The sequence below is a fragment of the Acipenser ruthenus genome, chromosome 21 (genome assembly GCF_902713425.1).
Source record: "Acipenser ruthenus chromosome 21, fAciRut3.2 maternal haplotype, whole genome shotgun sequence".
NCBI classification, from domain to species: Eukaryota; Metazoa; Chordata; class Actinopteri; order Acipenseriformes; family Acipenseridae; genus Acipenser; species Acipenser ruthenus.
In genome coordinates this window covers 1,202,424-1,225,736 of record NC_081209.1, presented here as the reverse complement: position 1 = coordinate 1,225,736, position 23,313 = coordinate 1,202,424, and the positions used below count along the sequence as shown (strand labels likewise).

The 23,313-nt window shown below is 43.1% G+C and overlaps 1 protein-coding gene across 2 annotated transcripts; it reads right to left on the bottom strand.

The window, feature by feature from the left end:
• Positions 1 to 480: 480 nt before the first annotated feature.
• Positions 481 to 23,087, bottom strand: LOC117428076 (somatomedin-B and thrombospondin type-1 domain-containing protein-like). 2 transcript variants are annotated; one of them, XM_058994175.1, is made up of 6 exons: positions 22,428 to 23,087; positions 18,647 to 18,691; positions 8,128 to 8,310; positions 6,717 to 6,807; positions 1,889 to 2,047; positions 481 to 1,578 (listed from the first exon to the last, which is right to left on the bottom strand). In XM_058994175.1, exons 1-6 carry the CDS (start codon positions 22,681 to 22,683, stop codon positions 1,473 to 1,475), a joined length of 840 nt encoding a protein of 279 aa, XP_058850158.1. In that variant the 5' UTR covers positions 22,684 to 23,087; the 3' UTR covers positions 481 to 1,472. The 2 variants fall into 2 exon arrangements, with proteins under 2 accessions (XP_058850158.1, XP_058850160.1); XM_058994177.1 differs by lacking the exon at positions 18,647 to 18,691 and having other exon boundaries at positions 22,428 to 23,086.
• Between the last annotated feature and the right edge of the window lie 226 nt (positions 23,088 to 23,313).

Genomic DNA, 23,313 nt, shown 5'->3' with positions numbered 1-23,313 from the left:
TGTAAAGAAGCGACTCTTACCTTCTGTTCTGAGTCTCCACTCATTTTCCAATTGCGTCCTCTACTCGTGGTCTCAGTGCTTTGTTTGAAATATTGATCAGGGTTACTTATGTCGACTCCTTGATCAAATCATCTCAGTGATTCATTACTTCATCACTCATTCCATGTATCCCTGGGATTAGTACAGGAAGCATTCTGGAATCATGAGGAGTGTCTGGGTTGAGATTAAGCAGGGGCACTGGTGTCAACATCGAATGGGATACTTCATGCTTCTAAATGAAACGAATCATATTTGAGGGATTAAAGAAACATACAGTTTAAATTGCATCCGTTGGACAGCCCACCTGTACTAAGGAACGACCCCAGTATACTCTGCTTTGTAATCCCAGATTCATGTGGGGGTCAGGGTGTGCACTCTGCAGTGTTTAGTTCTCCTATAAGATGAAAGCTCTTACAATGTATGGTCATAAAAACACCACCGTTCATTATTCGAAGACCTGACGTCAAACACAAACACAGTGTAGATTTATTTGACAAAAAGAATGGTAGATATACAAAAAAAAGACCAATACTAAACAAAAAATGCACAATTTATTATTGGAATTCTAGCTCTCCTTAATGAATATAAAAACGGAGTGTTTGAACTGAGTATAGCCAGGTGTGATGGATAATTACCACATAGTGCTTTAGAGTCATAGATATATTTTATATATACATACAATACTAGTTATAAAACAAAGAATAAAAGGTAGCTAAGCAAAGCAAAAAATATAATATTTTAATTGCAATATGTCTTACACATTTTTTGTTTTTAAGAATTGGGCCATATGGGATATTTAATGCTCCCCAAAAAGACTTCAGGCTGGGCTATTAATGAAGAAAGTAAGAGCGTTTGGAGGTACTGTGACATTGAGCACGTCATTATAAATATCAGGAACTCTCTTGAGGTAACAGGACTGAGTGCTGAACCTGGTGATAGGTACTTGGAGGGCTGCTGGATTGTGAAGTAACTGAAGACTCCTGATTATGGAACATTACCACATTATCTTTGGTATCTTGTTCTAACCGAGTTACACAAAGTCTGTGAAGGCTGAAATACTGATACCACGGGAGGGAATGGATTCTAAGAAACTGGATCATTTACACAAAACCATGAAAACAAAAAGTAGAAAATATCTTTCAAATGCATCTGCATATATGGAGGTAGATAGCAAAGTTTCAGAGGTAAAAAGGCTTATAGGCATTTTTTTGTGCTTTGAGGAAAAAAAATACACATTTATGTGGTGAAATCTATGTTTTGTTTGTGTGCTTTGTAATAAAGTTATTATATGAGGTTTACATGAAGGCGTGCAGAAGGAAGAGAAGATTCCTTCATACTTCTGCTCTCTCTAGTCGTGCTGTTGTTGAGTCCTTGGTGGCTGGCAGGTTTCCTCCTCATCCAGGAGCTGTCCTGTGGGTTTCAGCGAGACAAGCTTATACAAAGATGAGTGAATGCTGCGGACACGTGCACTGCTCTCGAGAGGACTCCCGCACCCACGATCCCTGGCAGCCCGGGACAGAGGCTGCAGTCCAGAACGTCCTGAAACACAACGGAAAACACAACCGTCATTAATCACACAGGGGTGCGCTTCCTCAAAACACATTGCATTTCAGTGGCCAGAAGGAACAAACACCAGCCGGCCAAGCTTCAACACAGTAAAACAAAGGAATGCTAAGTGCCATTTTAATATCCACGGTCTCTCATCCTGTCAGCACTGTCAAGACTGAAGAACTGCTGCTCCAGATACGTCAAGTCTCAATGCAGTGCTCTTGGATGGGATCCACCCCCTCGTGTTTAAAGCGCCCCTGTAATTCTCAGGCTCTTGGCTCTTGCCAGGGAGATCTCTCACCTCGTAGCTTCCAGGCCGTCCCCCTCACAGCGGCTCCTGCTGCCCATGGCTTCTCCCTGGCACTCGATGCAGACAGACCTCTCCCTCAGCAGGGGACGGCTCCAGAGACCCAGCCGACACGCCGCGCTCGCCTGCTTCACACGGAAGTGCACGCAGTAACTGGGGGGAGAAGCAAGACCGAAAGCTTACTACCACGGGCCGTGGATTTAACATGCGCTACCACCAGGAGAACGACAACACAAAAGTGCACTGCTGAGGAGCTGCAGAGAGACTGCATGCTACTTTTCAGCTAGAGGTATTGTCCCAAAATGGCATGCGATGTATTTGTTCACTTTTCTGGTTTTTTACCTGGCTTTGAAGTGGGTAATGATAACTGTCCAGACTCCATTCAAAATATGTGACCGTGTGACCTTTCAACTCTGCTGGTCTAACCTACTTTGCCAGGCAAGATGAATGGCCGTTTTGTCACGTGATTTAAGTCACTTCGGATAAAAGCGTCCGATAAAATGACTAAAATAAATAATTACAATTATTTTAATGCAATGTTCAGTCATAGGCAGCGAAAACTTTACAGAAAAGCTCACAGACAGGTAAAGACAGAGAGAACAATGCTAATAACCTAATACTGGATCAACAGAACAGAGACAGACAAGGCACACAGAGACAGACAAGGCATACAGAGACAGACAAGGCATACAGACTGGTCGGAGTTTTAGGCAATTACACTTTAATCAGCTCACAGTACTCATTGTGCTTATGTGTTAAACACTGTGCATCATTTTCTCAGTGACTATTTATATAATTATCTTCCATTGATTTTAATCCGGGCTCTAATTTAATTACAGACCTGCTGATTGTGAAAGACAAACGCCCTTGAGAATTCCCCCTCAGTATTTAATGTCTCAACAGCAGCTTTCCTGAAGGAGCGTCTAAGGACTGTTGATAAGACGCTGTCCCCAATGACTAATTACAGCCATGAGTAGCTGTTTATACCCTGCGTTATTTACAGTAAGTCTGTCCACAAAGCCAGCCACAAAAAGCCCTCCACACCAATTAGCCCTTGTTAGGATGTCCTGTTTACAGACCGCTGCCAAATTTAGTTTGATAAAAAAAAGAAAAAAACAAATGACAGGTTTGACACCAGTTTTGGTTCAGGCAGTGTGAAGCCACACTCCAGATCACTTGTATCTGCACACATGTGTTTATAAGTCACTTTGTGTGACTTAGGGGAACAAAGTGGCAGATTGCCAAAGTGAGATATCAACAAGAATGTGGCGCTCATTTCCCAGTAATGATTACTCACCACTTGACTTAGGCTTGCAGGTTTGAATAATAACACAGTGAAAGAAAAAAAATGAAAAACCTCATAAACTGAAATGGGTTTAGTTTTGTAGCAAAACTAGATAGAGAGGGGGTGAAGTAGAGAAATAAATAACCCGTACTATTAAACACCTTTAAAGAGGCTGACAAAAAAGGGAGAGCGCGACAACCTGCAAACAGAGAGTTTTTAATCCAGCGTGGCACCAGAGAGCACGTTTTGAAATGAAAACACTGCATGTTTAATAGAACGCGTGTCTCTCAAAAACAGCGCATTCCAGGCCTCCATAGTGAATGGGAAGTGCACGACTGATAAGAATCAGGCCATTACTTGGTAAGCAAGAAGCCCTTTCATTTTTAAAGCACCCTCTCCCAGTGGAACGGGCCAAGAACGTCAGAGTCTGAACAAATCTGCCATCGCCATGGCAACATTCAGCATGTCAGAAATGAGACTGCGGCTTTCTGGCAGCATCAGGAGGCCCTCACCTCCTATCATCAGCCTCCTCCGAGAGGCTGCAGCTAATAGACTAGAGGACACAGAGTGCCCTGTAATAATGGAACACGCTCACTGTGCAGGCCTCTCAGACCTGGGACTGCTGTCCACTCGGGCCTACATGATGGGCAAGACCAAGGTTGCAAAAAACTACAACTGCCGCCATTGTGTCCAAGTGCTAATGCTAAAACTGCTTACTCTATCTCGCTAAAGCTTGGACACAAACGTGCAGACCTGCCACTCTTTAGTACATAACCTATTTTAAGCGCAGTACAGCTCTACCTTATCCAGAAACTGGGGTGTAAGGAATTTAGGAACGGAAAGGACTGCGTTTCTCACCGAGATAAACAGCTGGGAGAGGCGGAAAGTGTTTTTATCTTATCCCTTGGACTTGTTTCCGAGCAGGGATTATTCACTGGAAAAACAAGAGAAACAGGGAGATCCCACGGCTTCTCTGTGCAGCGTCTCTGGAGGTCCCAGGTGTGCTTCTCAACTACCTGGAGTGGAGACTGGACCCCACTGGGAATAGCATGTTGCGTTTTTAACCAACGAAACGCAAGTGCAGAATAATTCAACCGCTTGTGTCATGTACCGCAGCACCCCAACAGAGGGTTACCATGTGACTATGTACACTAGGACATTTTGGGGCGTTTCAGACTTTTCATCTCACAACCCAATGCATTCTGGTATGTTTTACCCGTCTCAGGTACCTTACACAGCAGGACTACACTTTCCAGAATGCAAAGGAGTGCAAGTTAAAAAGCCTGAACTGTCCCAGACTGTCCTAGTGTACATGGAGTCATATAGTAACTGTACCCTAACATCTGTGACTGCATTGTATATTGAGGCCCATTTGGGACTACTTTGCTTTAAAACAATAAACTGAAGCATGTCTTATCCGCCTCCATCCCACGATTCTGGTTTCTCCAGAGCTCAGAGTGAACAGTGGAACTGGTGACAAACATGTTTTCTAACAAACTATGACAAATTCCGACAGCGAAGGAACATCTTGTCCACTTCCGTGCTGCAATCTTCAATGAGACACAAGTGCAAATATTTCAGACAGGTTTGTGCTGACCGCTGCCAGCATATGAGTCAGGAGGAAACTGCTGGTGAGCGATATGCTCTTCGGAGGGAACACGTCCTCTCAAAACACTGTGCTGTGGTGCTTCATGAAAACAGAAGCAGAAGAATTCAACTGCTGGGGTTCAGCGCTGAAACATTTCAACAAAACCATAGACAATACAGAAATACAGAGGCCAATAACCCAGTTTTTGGAATGGACAGCCCAGCTTTTGGAATGCATAGCCCCATTTTTGGAATGCACAGCCCAGCTTTTGGAATGCACAGCCCAGTTTTCTGACATTTCCATCAGGACATGTTCCTCAGAGGGATCATTAAGCTGTGGATTCAAACCCTGGGGAAGCACGAGCCCCTAATGGACAGCAGTTTAACTGGGGTCTCCTGAAAGCTGGTCTAGCTGTACTGGTTTCTTGGCGCTTAGTAATTTCAGTCCAGCCCCGCAGGTTTAAAAATAGAAATACAGCAACATTCACCCAGCCACTGCGAGCTAGGCTGACACCCATCCTGTTTATACCCAGAGTCTAAAATAAAAGCTAAACAGTTCAATAAATGGCAGCTTTGAAAACGACCCTGGATTTGACATTTCCTTCTTGAAACAGGCAGTGAAATACAACTGGAAAAGTTCAGGAAAATCAGTTCTCAATGTGGGACATGCAAAACATGAACCGGTACAGCACTGTAACCAATAAATAACTTGCATACAATGCTGACATATAGACAGAAATAACACTGCATGTGCCAGTATCATGGCATAGCATCTCTTCACAAATGCCCATGCATGGTTTCACCAAATTTGTGACGAGTGCCGGCTCCCAGGAATGGGCTCTGTGATCTAAACTCAGCACCAGCTCCTCCAGCACCAGGTGTAAACGCTGCCTTTTATTGCCAACATATCGTCACCACCCAGGAAAAGGGCACAGACTCAGTGCAACTCCCTTTTCTTGCCATACCTGCATACAGTACTACAGCACAAGCAAACTCACAGCTAACCCTTCCCTGACACTGGAAGCAAATGTAATGTGATAAACAGGCTTACTGTATTACTGAAATCTTTGACAGAATAAAAAGCCTTCTGAGTGCAATGGAAATAAACACCAAGAGACATAGAAAGTCGTTCTAGGCTCACTAATTGCAAACTAGCTGTACTGGTGTCCAATTCCCCGGGCTGTCGTAAGCTATGAAATCCGAGATCCACGCAAGCTCATTGCATTTGAAACAGGGGGAGAAACAGCTCTTTTTTTCTGTACAAAAGGCTGCTTTGTAGAACTGTGATCTCTGAAGGGAAGTAATTTGATTCTGGGGTCAGGTGTGGAATTTCTAATTCTCAGCTTTATATCCTTTTCATACTAGTTCATTAAAGCATGCTTTTTCACACAGAATGCTATTGGATTCTCAAAACACAAAGCTGCCATGCCCCCTGATTGAGTTTGAGCTGGTCCTCAGACTTCAATGCATCAGAGGTCTGTGCACTTCCCCCCCAAATCTAAACATTAGATACGAATTTGAATACAATTTTGAATGGCTGATTTGATTGTGTGTAATATTCTTTAGTTTTGACAAGGACAAATGTGTATTTTCCTATGTATTCCACATTGGATAATTAAGCATCACTGTTCTTTCAGTGCCCTACAGAGGGTCCCCAAAAGAGGCTTTTAATGTTGTGTTATATAGGTCTAGGGGGGGACCAGTGCAGAAAGCATAGCTGTGGGATCAGTGTAATTGGCAGGTGGTGTTTTTATCCAGGGTCAGGCATCTAATTTCTCTTCCAATGTCATAGTTTCCCAGAAGCAATCAAGGACATTAAATAAAGATGCAGACAATACGAAACGGGCCAAACTTAGGAAGAAAAGTTACGGATGTCATCTGGTCATGAAGAAATAATAAAAACATTAACCCTGAATCATTTGCTGCTTTTAAAACCAATCATTCTTTTACCTGGGTTTCACTTCCTTCATCAAGATGTGTGGCCTTCTCCAGGGGTCCTTGAAGTTCCTTTTGTAGGAATCGGGCAAAATCTTTGCCACCTCTGTAAACAGAATTGACATGAACAGATTAAGAACGTTCAGATATGTTTTGATATTCTATATTCTACAGACTCAACGCCGCTGGGATCTGACCTCCTAAGTGTTTCTCGTTCTTGGGATCTATCCCCTCCCCTTTAGAAGAGACAATCAGAATGTGTGACACCAGCCCAGCGGCCACTCGCTCGCATTTCCATGAAAATCATGGATCTTTTCATCTTTCATTAATTTAAATTGCATGCAGAGGCCGGGCTCCGATCAATGAAGTAATGCTGCGCTGCAGATGTTCCTCCAGCTGTGAAGAAGAATTCCTGGAGGACAGCAGACACACAATAACAGCACAGAGAACAGCGTGAAGGAAAAGCCCAGAACACTGATAACGGCACGAGCTGAAATGTTTGTTTACGTTTCTTATACTTTAATAGTATGTTTGAAGTACAGGATGCAGCAAGGAAATTAAGCAAGAAAAAGCATTCTAAAATGTCTAATTAGGCCAAGATTCACCAATTTTCAACTGCGGAAATAAGCATAGCCAAGCATGGCCAAGCACAGGGAATGATGGAGAAGTAGACAGAGCATGGGACGCCATCCACACTAGAAGAACGGGAAACGGCTGTGCACAATAGACCCTGGGAAACTTCTCAAAGGGACACTGGATCCATGAACAAATGAACAGATCTATTTCCAGGAGAAACGAATGTGAAAGCAAGAGTCCCTATGCAGTGTGGGAATCAGGCCAAGATCTTCAAAAGCACCAATTAAAGAGAATCAAAGGCCGGACCGACAGGGGCAAATACAAGCTGCTGGCATGGCACAGTGGCAGGGGAGACAGGCAGGTCATCTCAATTCTTCTTTCTCACATGACCTAACCCGCTATAAAAGAATGTAAAGGAATTCCTTAGGCATCTGTTGTCTTCCCCAGTCTAGATCCACATAGCTCTTAGATGTGTCTGCAACATCCTGCATTTCCCCATTCTGTCCCATAGCGACATTCTATCAAACTTTCCAGTGGAACTGTATACGAGTATGTGAAAGTACTTCTACAAGGGGTGGAAAGAAGACTCCCATTACTTAGCAGTTTGATCCGTTCCTGGTTTTACTCTGTTTAATAAGACACATCTGAGCTTGTTGCCTATACGCTGTGGCCAATCAAGCAGATATTAAAAACCTGGAATGGGTGAAAGTGCTCTGTAATAGGAGTCTTAAGTCCATCCCTGACACTCGGACCAGATGCTTCCACAGACCTGGATTAGCACTAGTCTTGGACTAACATAGTTCACATAGCAGTGCTGTATACGAGTCCCATGTGCAAAACTCAGAAGTACCTTCAGCAGCATTGCAGACAGGGCTGTGTCCGAAGCAGCCGCGCCTCTGCTTCAGGTCCGGGCATGGCGTTCCTCCGTTCCTAGGGGGCACTGTGACCTGCCGGGTCCTCTCTTTGCTGCCCTCGCCACACAGGGAGCTGCACTCCGACCAAGGACCCCAGGAACCAACCACACAGTCAATAGCTGCCAAAGGCAAGGGAGGAGAAACAAGCATGATCATACCACCACCAAATGATCTCCATCGGCTCTGTATTGACAGTGCAATGGTCCTGAAGCAACATGTAATGATAGCACAAGTTACAGCTATGGACAAAAGTTTTGCATCGCCTAGAATTTTAGGATTGAGACAGAAAAAAACTATATGAACATAATTTAGATATTTTAAGTTTTTCTTTAAGTATATGGACCACTAGAAAGCGGTATGCAGTTCAATATGTTAACGAAACATTATTCAGCAGGTTTCATTCGACTTTATGAAGTAAAATTAGCTAATTCTATAGAGTGATGCAAAACTTTTGTCCATAGCTGTACATGTGTGCACCATTGGTAGAATGGCTCTATTTTGACATAGTGATGGCATACTGCTGTTTTTCTAGCTTCACTTTATTGCAAGCATGCTGTACAATGTGAAATGGAAAAGCAGTACTAATCCCTCCTCCTCCTGCTACACTGAAGAACATGACTCGAGTGTGATCTCGAGCAGGAAAGACATCCCACCCTGCGCCCCTGTAAACTCTTTGGAGACACACTGTCACTTTGCTCTTTTTTTAATTGGTTAGGGATTGCAGCTGTCCCCCGTCGGAGAGGCTTTCGTTTGGGGAGGGGGGGGGGGGGGGGGTTACTGAGCGGACCCTATAGCATGCAGGGCTGGCGTGAGGCTCTCCTTACAGTGCTAATAGAGGTGAGAAAATCCATTCAAAACCGTCTTATTAAAACAGCCCCACCTGACCGTTTCATGAAACCACATGAACAGAGTCCTAGTAACCTGGAACATTACAATACAAGCTCTGTTTACTGTGTTTACCAGCCCCTTGTTCATGCAGTCACACTAATGTGCTGCAGCAGGCCAGTCCCCGAGAGATGTGTTGATCTTGGCTCCAGACGGTTATCCACAGCCACACTGCACGGCTATTTACATCCAATAATGATCCTATTGCATTTCATTACATCACATTATAATGTGGCAATGAAGCACAGCTTTAAGCCTCCTTGGCATCTAACACAAAGCTGACTCTTTAACCTGCCAGCTGGTGGAAGATTAGGAGGCTGGATTGGAGTAAGAAGAATAATAGTAAGAAGAATAAGAAACAACTTCAAAACTTAGTCTAAAAGTATTACTTAGTACTGTTTTAGATAACACTGCACCCATACTAATATTACTACTACTACATGTGAAGTTACCAAATAGAAATCCCCACTTGCTTACTAGATCTCCATTAAATGGAGAGGAACAGCTGGCTGTGCAGACTGAACTCCTCCTCACTGTGTAGGCTTGCTTGCATCATGCTTTTCATGCCAGAGAACAGGACCCAAAACTCCACTCCCTCCCCATTAGCCATCTCCTAACACTGCAGCTACAGTATACAGGCTTTATATCTTCAAGGAAAACACATTATTACAAGAAAAGTTTATAGCCTGTTAATGATATTTACCATGTCTGAAAACACTCCTAATTATATATATATTTAAATGCATTCTTGTTTATCTGATTTATTCACATATTTTGGAACAGGGCACAATTGCACCATTCTTCAACAAAAATGGTAACAATTTTGTTTCGATTCAGAGCCCAAAATAATTTCGGACTTGATGTTTGATTTGAAATTGCCTGCTTTAATAGGCTAATGCTCTAAAAGGATACATAATGCTTGCTGATTGCTCAATTTCACAGGCAACTGATGGGACCATTAACTCAAACATGCCATGTCTGCATTTCAGTCTACAGGAAGAACAGGAAAAGGCCAGCATGAAGAACACGCTTCTCTTGTGCTTGGCTCTGGTTTGGCTTCAAGAGGACGTCTTCTTTCAGGTTTGGTTTTATTAATACAGGGAGCTCAAGGGTTAGTGCTTTGCAGGATGAAGTTACAAAGAAGGGATTTCTGGAATTCCCAGAAAATGAAAAGTGATCAGTCTAATTAAATATAGAGACCATAGTAATTCAGGACAAGCGTCTGCACCACACACATGTGCTCGTCCATCAGTAAGGACAGTGGCAGTTCTGTCTTGAAACTGATTCGTTCTGGGCTTCCAATGATTGGAGCCTGTGTCACTCTGTTTAATGTGCCTTATCCTTCTATAGTAATTTAATACAGACACAAATAAAAGAGCAGGGAAAAGGAAAATACCCAGGTTTGTATTTCAATCCACTTTAATGACTAGCAAGCGGGGCCCAGGATTGTATTGTTCCCATATAATTAGCCCTGCTCTTTGTGAAAACTGCTTCTTTACTAATGCCTGTGGTCATCTGTCATGCTAATCCCTGCAATTCATTCCCTGACATGATTGTAAGACAGTAATGTCTACTTGACCAGGATGGTAATTGTTGGAAAATCTCTATACTTGTATATTGAATGAAACAGCGAGGGCTCACTGGCTCAAAATAATGAGATAGTAAGTCTTTCTCCTCACGGTTACCAAAGTCGATCTTGCTTGTAAGTCACTGGATCTGCTTCCTGTTGCTTGTGGAATGAGTTTTGGTGGGCTCATTCAATTTAGTTGACTTAGAAAAAAAACAAAAAAAAAACACAGTCACCATTGTGTTACAAATAATGACACACCACAGAAACAACACCATTTAGAGGGATGCATAACTGAATGGCTCATTATGTAATTCTCAGTTTTGAAGTGTTGAGAGAAAAAGCTACACAGACGCACAAACGCAGCAGCCAGGTTTTCCGCACGCTCTTTGAGATGAACTGAAGCACAATCGCTCTCTCTAATCAGTGTCTGACGCCAGGCCCTCCTGTTTTCATAAGAAGATTTTGTTTTTCTTCTGTCTTTTTGCTGGAAATACAGAACCTGACTGTCTTCTTGTCGGAGGTGATCGGACTGAGCTCCTTGTTTTGGTGCCTTTTCTCCTTTCCACACAGAGAGGACTTTCAGAGTCAAGAGACCAGCCTGTCTTTAATCTCTGATCGTTAATCAAACTAGCTTTCCAGATGTTTAGCGTGTGGGATGGACCGTATCCTCACAGCTTTTGAAATGGAACTTTGTTATCTCTTCGGAACCTGGGAATAGGCTGACATTTCCAAGGATAACTTGCATCATCAACATTTCAAAGCCAGATCTAGTCAGCTGTTACACAGTTTTATTAACACAAGTGTTTTTGCATTAAAAAAAATGTGTTTAATTAGATTTCAGATACACCACAGTTGTATAACATACTTTTTAGAGAATCCAGTTACAAGCAATAAATAGAACCACAATGTACAATTTGTGTTGCAAGCATTCTAGCTATTATATGCAATTATCTATGCATGTCTCTCCTTTGAACATGATCCTTACTGCAAAGACATGAGTAGGATAACTATCTGATTCATCTGCAGATGTTAATAATCCCAGTGAGTCAAACACAACTTATTGTTGAGGGAGGATATCGAGACCCACGAGTCAAACATTCCAGCTCAGGTCTAGAAACTTAATGAAATCACCAACACGCCCACAAGCCTAGGAAGACAACATTAATACTACCTTTCATGAAGCTGACCTGCCTACAGAATTCAATTACAACCATTAAATTACAGAGCAAGCCCCATCCCGCCATGCCTAGCAGACAGTCTGCAGACAGCAGATTAATAAACTGCCTGGCAGGGTTGAAGGCCATCCAGGGACCACCGTCTCATCTCGAAACTTTTCATGCGGATCTCAAATGTGTTTTGTCAAACTATCACAGGAGCACAGCTAACAGATGTCAGTTTGACATGCTTACTTTATAAGGTGCTGGTACACATCTAGTGTGAATTTGTTGTAGAAACCTCAGCAACATGGTGTCAAAGCTAGTGGAAACCCTTTTAGGATGACTTCAGGTGAGGCTAAAAATCCCACTCTAACACCAAATACCAGGAGACAGTGTGGCCCTAGGGGCAAAAAACACAACCCCCTATACGCTACCTGGGGCGGTAATCCTAAAGCAACACTCTGTATCTGGGTTTAACAAACTAGACTAGACTGTAAATTCTCAATTCATATTCTGATGGTTTTTCAAACTTCATTTAGGCCTTCAGCTCTATAGATGGCACTGAAGACAATAAATCTCTTCAGTCTGGACAGCTGAAAATGATATGGAAACACCAGGGAGTTGTAAATATTGTGCAGGCTGTGGTGAAACTGACCTTGAGATCGTGAAGCCTAAAAGACGTGGCACTACGTTTACAAGGACACTGCAAATGAAAATGAAATCATCCTGTAATAATCTCCCACTGGAGAGACCGTGACATGTGCTAGAGTGATGCCGTCTACTTGGTTTCCTCTTCGGACTGTAAATCTGATGATATTCACCATCTCCCTTTGCACCTGGGACCTCCGTCTTTATCGGATTGCAGCACTAGATCTGTCTGCTTTAATCCCCCTCCTCTTATAAGGGATGCAATGACCACAGCAAGCACTTCCTGAATACGATTCCTACACTCTGGAATACACACTTCTATTTCTGTTTCTAGGTATTATAAAAAGTGCACCACAATGTCATATCTGTTTTCACAGACCTTGATTAGCACTCATCTTGGTAAGGTATTCCAGGACTAGTGTTATATATTGATAAAGCACTGCTAAAGTATTTGTATCCATCAAGTGTCCCAAAGCAAAAACGATATACTGACCAGGCTTTAAAGCACCTAATTATTTAAGTATATCTATGAACTTTTAAACAGAACACCAGAACCGGAGTTGTGTCCAGCTGCTCTAGTGCAGTGCAAGTGCAAGTGCAACCTGCTTCAGTGGTCAAAGATCACATAAAGAAAGGCCAGCCCGTCCGCTGGTAGCTCAGTATACAGAACCCTCAGTGCTCTCGCCACCTTTCACCTCCAGTTTGACCTGTCAGTGTCAAGTGACTCCATCAAGCATAGCACCAGTAAATCTCGTAACCTTTGACAACCAGTTTCAAAGCCGATAAATAGCTTATTTGTCACATTTTATGGATAACAACACTGAACTTGTTCCTGTTACGCAGGCAGCTTTATAATCCATTGAATTAGAAAGTTGAGAAACAGATGGCAGCCTTGTTTTCCTGCTAGCAGTCATTGCACCTGATCATTCTGTTCAGAATTAGGTTTGAAAAGCACAACGTCACACAACTGGGCATTTGCAGTCTTATAAACTACAGGTATCCGGAACTAAAAACTGAGGCTTTATCAACTGAACTACAGATCAGCACATTTCCTGAGCTTATTTTTTCACAGTGTTCCTAATAATACAGAGTTTCACAGCGCCTGACCCCAGGAAGCTCTGAACTTTGTTTCCAGCTGACCTCGTTCAATCTCTTCTAAGCAGAGCGATTTCCACCTCAGACCACCCATGCACCCTGACAGCTGCAATGAGGCTGTCATCACATGGTGTTCACTGGGAGTGCAGGGCTGGATGTGGCAGTAGGCTTGGAGGTGGTCCCTACCTGCACAAGTCAAGCATGCCAGTCTGGCTCATTGTGGGCTTTATGGGAACACTGTCAATGCCAAACACCCACCAACTGAAATGACAGCCATCGGATTCTCTGAGCCACCTTCTCTGTGGCTGCATATGGACATTCTGGAAAGGGGTCCACCCCTATAGAAGTGTCCCAGAGTAAAAGTGTATAAAGCACAGTGAAGGCATAGGAAGGCTTAACAAGTGTCCTTCGTGTTTTAGGCACACCAAGCTCACGAGTGCTGCATTGTGTCTGGACACAGAAAGTACAATCAGTCCCCTTTCTAGAGGAGCTTTCATCATGATGCACTTCGTCTATGGGGAGAAACCACTGCTGGTGACTGCATGTAGAGTGACACTAACAAACAAATCAAAAGGATCAGGGACAGAGAATCAAGTTCACAGAAGGTAACAGACAACTCAAACAGCACAGGTTGGGAAGGGCTTGAGGGGCTGCAATGCGTTTGTTGGAATGCAATACGCTTTCAGAGTGCATGTAAAGAAAGGGCTGTGTAGTGAGAATAACTGCATGACTGAAATGCACAGGCTTCTGGTTAATCAAAGCCTTGCACGGGCATTGTGTTGAAAGACAGGGAGACCAGGGTGGATTGTTTTGACTGCCTGCTCCCACAGTTTCATTCACGCTTTCCCAGGGTGTGTGTGGGTGGGTGGGTGTGTGTGTGATGTCGTCATCACTATTCGGTTAATGCATGGAAAGTTCAAGTGGAAGCTGAGGACAGAGAAATTCAACCCTGACATCTTACTCTCTTACTCACCCAACCTTGTGTCTCTGCATAGGAGAAAATTCCACAGTAAATGTTACAAAATGGGAAGCAAACAACTTGAGAGGATCAATAGCTAGAACTTCACTGCTTGGTTCTAGTTGTGCAACGCTTTGAAAACATGCCCTCTGTTTTCTATTTCATCACAGATATCATTTAGTTCAATAAAGCACTTGCTGCATAAGCGCAGACCTGAGGAAGCTGCAGTTGCAAACGGGATGGAGGAAGGAATGGAACATGTTGGCAGGACAGCAAGCAGATTTGCAGTGAAAAATCTGGAGGAAAAATAAAAAGTATGACTCAGTTAAGGTGCCACTTGCAAGTGCTTTGTAGGTATGTGCTGTGGCTGGGACACGTTACCATCACCTGTCAGAAACCTGGACTGAAAGGCCTGTGCTTGGCAGACTCTAATAAACATGTCTTCAGTGTGAGCGAGCCACCTGCCCCTCTCACACGGCTGCTGTACTGCACTCTGGAGATTAATCACAGTACATTATACACACTGCAAGCTGGCCCCACTCAAAATTCCCATCTTGAAGTAAACAGAAGTTAAATATAGACGCACTGGTTTGGCAAGAACTGAGAGATGATTTAAAAACAGCTTAAGATGGTATGAAACTAGACGAAATAAAATCCACATCCTTTGTAATGTGAAGAACTCAAAGGATCCTTTGGGATCAATCAGCTAACAGCAGCATCAACAGGCAGACTGTTCTCCTCTCGTTCCTACATTTTCCTATGCTCTTATGTTCTTGATTAGGTATCTACCTTTGCATATCTTAAGTCGTAATGTTATGGTCGTATAAAAAAGCTACAATTACAAATACAAACTGCTGGTATGTGTGTGTGTGTGTGTGTGTACTGATACTTTCCTGGAGGCTGCATACATATAAAAGACCACAGTGAGCTTTGAAACGTATTGAAAACACACTTTTCTTTGAACGGACAGGGTTTTATCGTCATCCATTACTTCTTTTGAGAAGTTAAATTAGAATTCTATTGATTATTTACCCAAAAAAGTGCAAGTGTTATCCATGAAGATCAGACCAGATGTTAATCTTCAACAACATAACATGTGACTGTGTGTGCGTGCGTGCGTGTGTGTGTGCGTGCGTGCGTGCATGCAGCAAACGCATTACTTAACATTTCAATGCTGAGATCCACTGATTTGTAACAGCATGACTTTCACAATGGTTCTTTAATACTCTTGTGCTCAGGGACACCGTTCATGTTCTTTAATATTATTGAATTACAAGCACCTGCTGGCAGCAAGCTCCCATGTGACACAGGAAATCTCCTTTCCCACCGGCTCCTAAAGAAACGCTTCCCAATTAAGAGCTGCATACCTCAAGAGCAGCTCTTCCCACAGCTGCTCAGATGGCTTGCAAAGTGAAGCCCTGTTCATCACCCTTCATCCAGCATTAGAGACGAGCCTCCTGGAAGCAACACGGATGCATACCGAGCCAGCAGCGGACAAGGGTGCAATCAGCAGCAGCAGCACGACCACAACGGGTACCAGCATCTTAGCGACTGCCCATTTCATACAGGAGACAATACAACATTGCTCAATAGAACTTATATAGACTACATCAAGAAAGCATCAGCATTTTGGGAAATGCACAGTCCGTCAGTGCATTTCCATCATATTACTGTCTCATTTGATCCATGAAATGATGCCATTATGTAAGTAGTCGCTATAAAGCTGGATGCAAATAACACAGTTATTAGATATGGCTCCCAGCTACAGCCCTATAAAGTAAAGAGGCCGCACTCTCATGCATGGTCTGGTAAGCCATCAGTAACTATATGCAAAGTACTTTTAAAACAGCGTACATGGCTGCTTATGCACTCTATCCCCTGATGGCTTGTCATGACAGCTGGGATATTTCTTTCCACTTTTAATTATTGTAAATGTACAGGCTAAAGGAGGAACCCAATGGCCTTGGAGTAAGTTTTCTGCTGTCCTCTACAAACCCTGGGAATGTGTGGGGGGTGCGTTCATTGCGATAACACAGTCTGCAAAAACTTCAATTCCTGAAGCAGCACACACGCATCTGTTACTGTTCCTAATATTCCATGGGAAGAGGTCTTCTAATGCATGTCTTTCATGGAACCCCTCAATTTTAAAGACCTGGACACACAAAATGAATTATGTGGTTGTCATCAGCAGATGGGAAGCCTATACAGCGGTAAACTGTGGTAAAAGCATAGTAAAGACTAGAAGAATCGTAGTAAAACCCAATTCCCTATTTGGAACGGTACCAGTGCTACAGCTACAGTCCACCTGCTATGATCCAGGGACTGCAGCATTAACCTGGACAGAGGGTCACACTCTGTGAAAACACTTGACCTCTGACAAGGTTTGTTTGGCTGACACTATCAGCTGCACCAATGAATGCAGTGTACTCTGGAGAAAGAGCAGCCACTTCTTTTTTAGTACCGGTATTTGCCGAGCATCTGTTTCAGTTTCTTAGTCTGTTAAGTAACTGAAAAAAGCTGGATGACATCTCTCATGTGTGGGTTTAAGGTAGTCAATGGTTATTGTCAAGTGTTGATTCAAAAGAAATAACTTGCTACAGTGATTATGTAACTGGGAGCAGAATGGATTGTCAACTGAAACTTCCTTCAAGTTTGCTTTACTTTTTCTTCTCAAGAAGTGCAAAAAATACCATTCAAAGTTCATATGTGGCTGCACTGATCCAGTAAAATCATTCAAAAAACAGGCCAAGGATTAACACAGCAGAGTGTTAGCGAAGATGTTTATGACTTGCTAGTGGAGCAAAGTTACACTGAATAGTTGTTGTCTACCAAGAAGTATTAGATAGGAACATAGAAAAACAAAATACTGACCGACTTCTCATAAACATGTTCCTCTAATTGTATTTTCTAAGTGTCTTTTTGTTCTGCTGAACTTTCTAGAAGTAAGAAAAGTGTCAAGTCCCAAGATGCAATCTGTCAGGTAAGCGATAGCACTGTCCAGCTACAAAGAGCTCTGAAATCCAAGCCACCAACTGCATCAAGCAAGGCAGACCGTTCTGAACCTTCTTCACTGCACGTTCCTGCTGACAAGACCATTCCTGACGGATATGAATGAAAACCAGACAGATACCATCTGCCCTGCCATGCATGGCTTACTGTGCTGATCCTGCGGGGGTCACAGGTCAAACCCAAGTTTACAGAGGTGGGGAGTCAACAAAAAGCAAGGCCTGCAATGGTGATGTAACACAGGGCTCTGTCCACTCTTCAATCCTGCTGTCGCAGTTACCTCTACCAGCACAAGTCCTTGTTTACAAATAATACACAGTGTTTGCAACAGACTCACAATGACTTTGTTTTGTGTTTGGTGCAAGCCTGGTCACGTGATTTATGTAACTTCCCACACATGCATTAGGGCGTGGAATGAAATCATCATCGTCGCTATCTTGCGATGCATTGAAAATAAAAATAGTGACACACAGTCTTTCAGTTGCAGCAGCCATTGCTTGGGCAGTTTTTTTTTTCTGAATGTAGGACTGCTACAGGTTTCTTACAACCCAGCTCAATACTATCCCACAATCCCCCAGTGACCTTCTGACGTAGGACTACAGCTTTCCACGTTTTGGAAAAAGCACTGAAAAGAGTTGTTCTAGGAGTGGAAATGAGGCATTTGTTTGTAGTCACTGAACTGGCCTGTAATCGACCACACAAATGGGTGACAAAAAACACCGGACATCATTCTGAGAAGCCACTGGAAGATGTCAGTGGAAAACTTGCAACCCGGCTTAAGACGATTTGTAACCCCCGATGACCTGCGGAGATCTCTTCAACGCAAGAGGAAAAAAAAAACACACAAAAAAAGGTACAAGAAACGTGCAGGTGCATTGACATCCAACAGCAACGATACCACACCGGAGGGCTGGGGACTGTTAGAGACCAATAACTACACCACCACCGACAAGCACATTCTCATGTTGATCTCCATGGTCACAAGGGTTACAGGAGGAATCCACCACCACAGACCCCAAAGAGCACGGAGTGAGAGTGGGGAGAGCGAGATTGGGAAGCAGTGTTTGGGGATTGGGGATTGGGGTTTGGGTGTTTGGGGTTGCACCATCACCAATCTGCATTGTCAGTCACCTCACCTTTACAGCACTCCGTTCGTAGCTCTCCGGCACTCGCGTTCTGCACTAAAACAATGTAAAGAAATTCATTAATCAAGGCTTATTTTGTACAGCCATTTATAGACATGTTAATAATGCAGAATAAATTACTACAAAAGGGAGATTAGAGTTTCACAAAGGTCCGACCACCATGTGTGTTTTATTAAATCTTAAACGAATGTGAAGTAAGAGAGATGGATTATACCATAATCTGCATAACGAGTTTCTACTCGATTTATAGACTTAATGATCCTTGCAATGCAATCACACGTTGATTCAGACGCTCTGAAAATGTGACTCCAAAAGGAGGGTTCAGAGGGGAGCCAGGACTTGACCTTTATAACCAAGGCATGGGGTCACAGAAATATTTGATGAAAATGTATTAAAAAACAGAGGCGTCTCATTGACTGGAGGGACACCAGAGCATCGCAACATTTATCTTACTAAAAATGCTTTAAATGTGAATTTCAAAACGAAGGCTGCTGATGAGGCAGTTTTGAAAATCTGAAACAGCCTCTGAGGTTAATGAGACCCATAAGAAACTTGTGAGGCTTGAAGCACAATAAAATGCAGCTGTGGCTTATCCTGGCAGGGTACAGGTTGATCTAATTGACCCCTTGGTCAAGTAGACGTAAGCATTTAGGTTCCAGCAGTGATTGTTAAAAGTTTCCCTTATTATTGAGTGCTTTTGAAGTTATGAATATTAATAACAAACACAACGGCACAGTCAGCATGACCCCAGCGCTTCTTCCTGTTCTAGAACCCAGCAGCTGCCCCACACCAGAACTGTGCAACGTGACTGTGACACTGATGAAACTGGGGGGGATGGGGGGGCAGTGATGGGATTGCTTTGTTTATGTAGTATGGGATTGATAGTGCAGTTCTGCAAATGCTTTAGTTCAGTACAGCAGTGGAAGGGTGGTGTGAGGTAATTCAGCTCTGGAATATAGCACAGTAAACTGGATCAACACAATGGGTTATCCTGATGGATCATGGTGAGAGAATGCAGACTCTGAATGTACTCAAACATTAATCTTCCTGTGGTGTACGTCAACACGCTTAGCTACTATACACACTCCAGTCTGACTATCTACCCGTCCAGGCGATGGTGTCCATAAACTCTGTCTTACGACCTTATATAGTACTGAAGAAGACAGCACACGAAATAAATCCAAGTTTCCAAGGATTCAAAGACAGAAGGATGTGTTTGGCATTCCTTATCCAGATGATCTTTAATAGGGGCTTACGTATTTCTATTGCTATTGCACAGCGAGCAGCATGCTTGTGTGGGTCTGTCTGTGTTTAACAGGAGAATACAGACGATGCAGGATCACAATGAGCTGTTCAATGTCATCTCTGTGCAGGAAGTATTGAGCCCTGCATCAGTTCAGAATGTGCCTGTAGACCCCTTATCTGGAGTCACATCAGATACAGCACGATTGTCACAATGACTGGAGTCCCCTCCACACAGACCCACATCAGATACAGCAGCATTGTCACAATGACAGGAGTCCCCTCCACACAGACCCACATCAGATACAGCAGCATTGTCACAATGACTGGAGTCCCCTCCACACAGACCCACATCAGATACAGCAGCATTGTCACAATGACTGGAGTCCCCTCCACACAGACCCACATCAGATACAGCAGCATTGTCACAATGACTGGAGTCCCCTCCACACAGACCCACATCAGATACAGCAGCATTGTCAGAAGCTTGTCCTGAGAAACCCTTTGCAAGGCTGCAATAGCCCTGACTTTACAAAAACTACAAAATGTCACCATAGATAAATATGTACAACATGTACAGTAGATAAAACCACCACCTACCACATTGCAAAGCATCTGGGGCACAGGGAATGCCAAACCCATGATACTATTTAGTCTACAAGTACAGCTATACAAATAAATAGTGATTCAAAAGCACACTTTCAAGGCACTATCGCAGCTGCAATTAAAGGTGCAGTATGATAACGAGCAACAATATTTGAAACCAGGGATGAGACAGGCAGCTTAGCATTCGGAGCTCTTTGGAAACAGCGCACGTTTATGCTATACAAACAGAAGATTTCAATGCGATAGCTGTGTTGTCCTCAGTTTCACCAGATGAGTTCATTTAAATGAGGTTAATCAGGGCTGCTGCTGCTGCTCCAGTCACCTGGAGCGCGTCTCTCATTACCAGGGCAGCGGTTTCTGCCTACAGCACATATTCCTACATCTCTAAATAGTTCATCAGTCCTCATTTCAGCACACAGTACATACGCAGCCTTCGTTTCTCTCGTCTCATTAACTCCTGCTGCTTTCACAGGGGACCCCTGTATTCTCTTCAGTTGCTAATGTGACATGCATGACTTGGAGCTGGTATTGTTTTTTTCGAGGCCGTGCAGGAAAATGCCCCCTTAGGGGAGGAGTCACGAGCTCTGTACATGTCCCCGGGTTACCATGCATCAGCACTAATAAAGGGCACTGAATTGAAAAGCCTGTCCCTCCCCCTGTCCCGTCACAGAGGTCATCGTATTGAAGCCGGTCCGCTCCGAAACAGTGGAGATTCACAAGCCAAGACACCGCTGGGTTTCCATGAGCTATCCTCGCTATATGAGACAATATTATTGTGATCTTATCTCCAAAACTGTTATGACATGTTGCTAGCCCTGCCTGGAATTTGGCTAGTGCAACATGATTACTACCTAAATACAGTTATTAGGAAGTTTGAACGATTTTTAGGTCTGCTAACATTGCTCTCTGGACCCCTTCATTGTGTAAGTAGTGCAACAAGAGCGATCCGCAAGAGCGATCCGCAACACGCCTGTCCAGAGAATGTGTCTCTGGAATATTTCAACACAACGCTGACTTAAAAGAAGTCTTATTTTTTTAGGAATGGTAATAAACAGACAGACAGAGAGCAGCTAAGTGTCTAAGGCAGTCAGTAGTGCAGCTGAGTGTTATAATAACTGAAAGCGGAGCACTGCAAACACACTGAATTAATAACTGCAAGAGGAGCACTGCAAACACACTGTATTATTAATAACTGTAAGTGGAGCACTGCAAACACACTGTATTAATAACTGCAAGTGGAGCACTGCAAACACACTGTATTAATAACTGCAAGCAGAGCACTGCAAACACACTGTATTAATAACTGCAAGCGAAGCACTGCAAACACACTATTAATAACTGCAAGCGGAACACTGCAAACCACACTGTTAATAAAATGTTCATCTTATTAAAGATCCCTTGTACAGCCTCCTCTCTAGCGACCCCTATTGACAAAAGTCCATGAGCTCATCATGTCCCAGGTGAAGTTATATAACAAGCCAGGTAAATTCTCAAGACAACCACGCTATCCTCCACAAACAAATAAATGCGACCTTCATACTGCTCGGGTTATTTTCCAGCCTCGGTATATACCCTAAATGCGCCGTGTATAGAAATCTATCTCTTTAAAAGCATGCAGCATACATCATGTATCGTCGACTTCCTATGCGAAGCAAAATATTGCTACAAAAAGCCATTTTAGTATTATTATTTAATAATTGATACATATATTTTTAAAAAATGTTTCCACCTGTTGTTAAAAAAACAAGCATGTTGCTTGAACATTCTAGAACGCTTGTAGTTCGCGCAGCATATAGTTTTCAATTATGTTTTACTGTAACAATATACACTTAGAAACCATGGATGAAATACTGTGCGTCGTGTAACAGCTCATACGCCATCACCGCAACGCTAATTTAGTTAATAGAAATGCATGACGACTCACCAGATATTTGACACACGGCTTGGTAATCCGCGCAGCAGTCTCCTGTTTTCTGACAATAGGTGTCACAGAAGCAAACAGCCTTTCTCCTGGTGAATTCAAAGCACTCGTTATTCCTCCCTGTGCAGCATTTGGGGTTCGCTCGGTCGGTGCACCCCGCCTCTGCCATCTGAAGAAGCATCCCCAACGCCGCCAGATATCCGCAAGCGACAACCCAGACACATCCCAAAGACGCACCGAACGCTCGCATGGTGACCATACAAGTACTCGTGCAGTGTGTGGATATGTAAGGATGGATGTATTTGTATATTCAAGTCCGTTAAAACCTGCGATATCAACCTAAAACAAGTTCAGAACTCCCTCCATCCACAAAAATACACGCTGACATAGCTGTTTCTTTTATTTAAATTATTTTCTTGTGTCTATTTTCTTGTTGTACCTTTTTCCAAGTTCAGTTTTTTTTTTTCAATTTCAGTTTAAACTATAACATTGAAATAAAACAAGACCGAGCGTTTTCTTACAGAAGCTGCTGCCTCGTACAAGTTATTCATATGATTGCCCCATGACTTTTTAATTGTTTTAATTTTTTATTCTCCCCTTGGTGGTGTTTTCGAACGTAGAAACGCACTGCCAGATCAGCGCGAGTGTTGAGTCCTTTTTTTTTTTTTTAAACAAGCGTACAGAAACACCACTGGATCCGAGTAAGGTGTGCCCCGCCTATTACACGCGGATTGGCTGAACAGTTCAATAAAACCACGCCCACCCCTTTGATGTTGTTTGCCCCGGGTCCGAGCTGAATCATCAAAGATAAACACATGAACACATTTATAAAGCAAATAAAACGAGAACTATTGGGTTCTATTTACTTTGGTAAAAACTTTATAATATG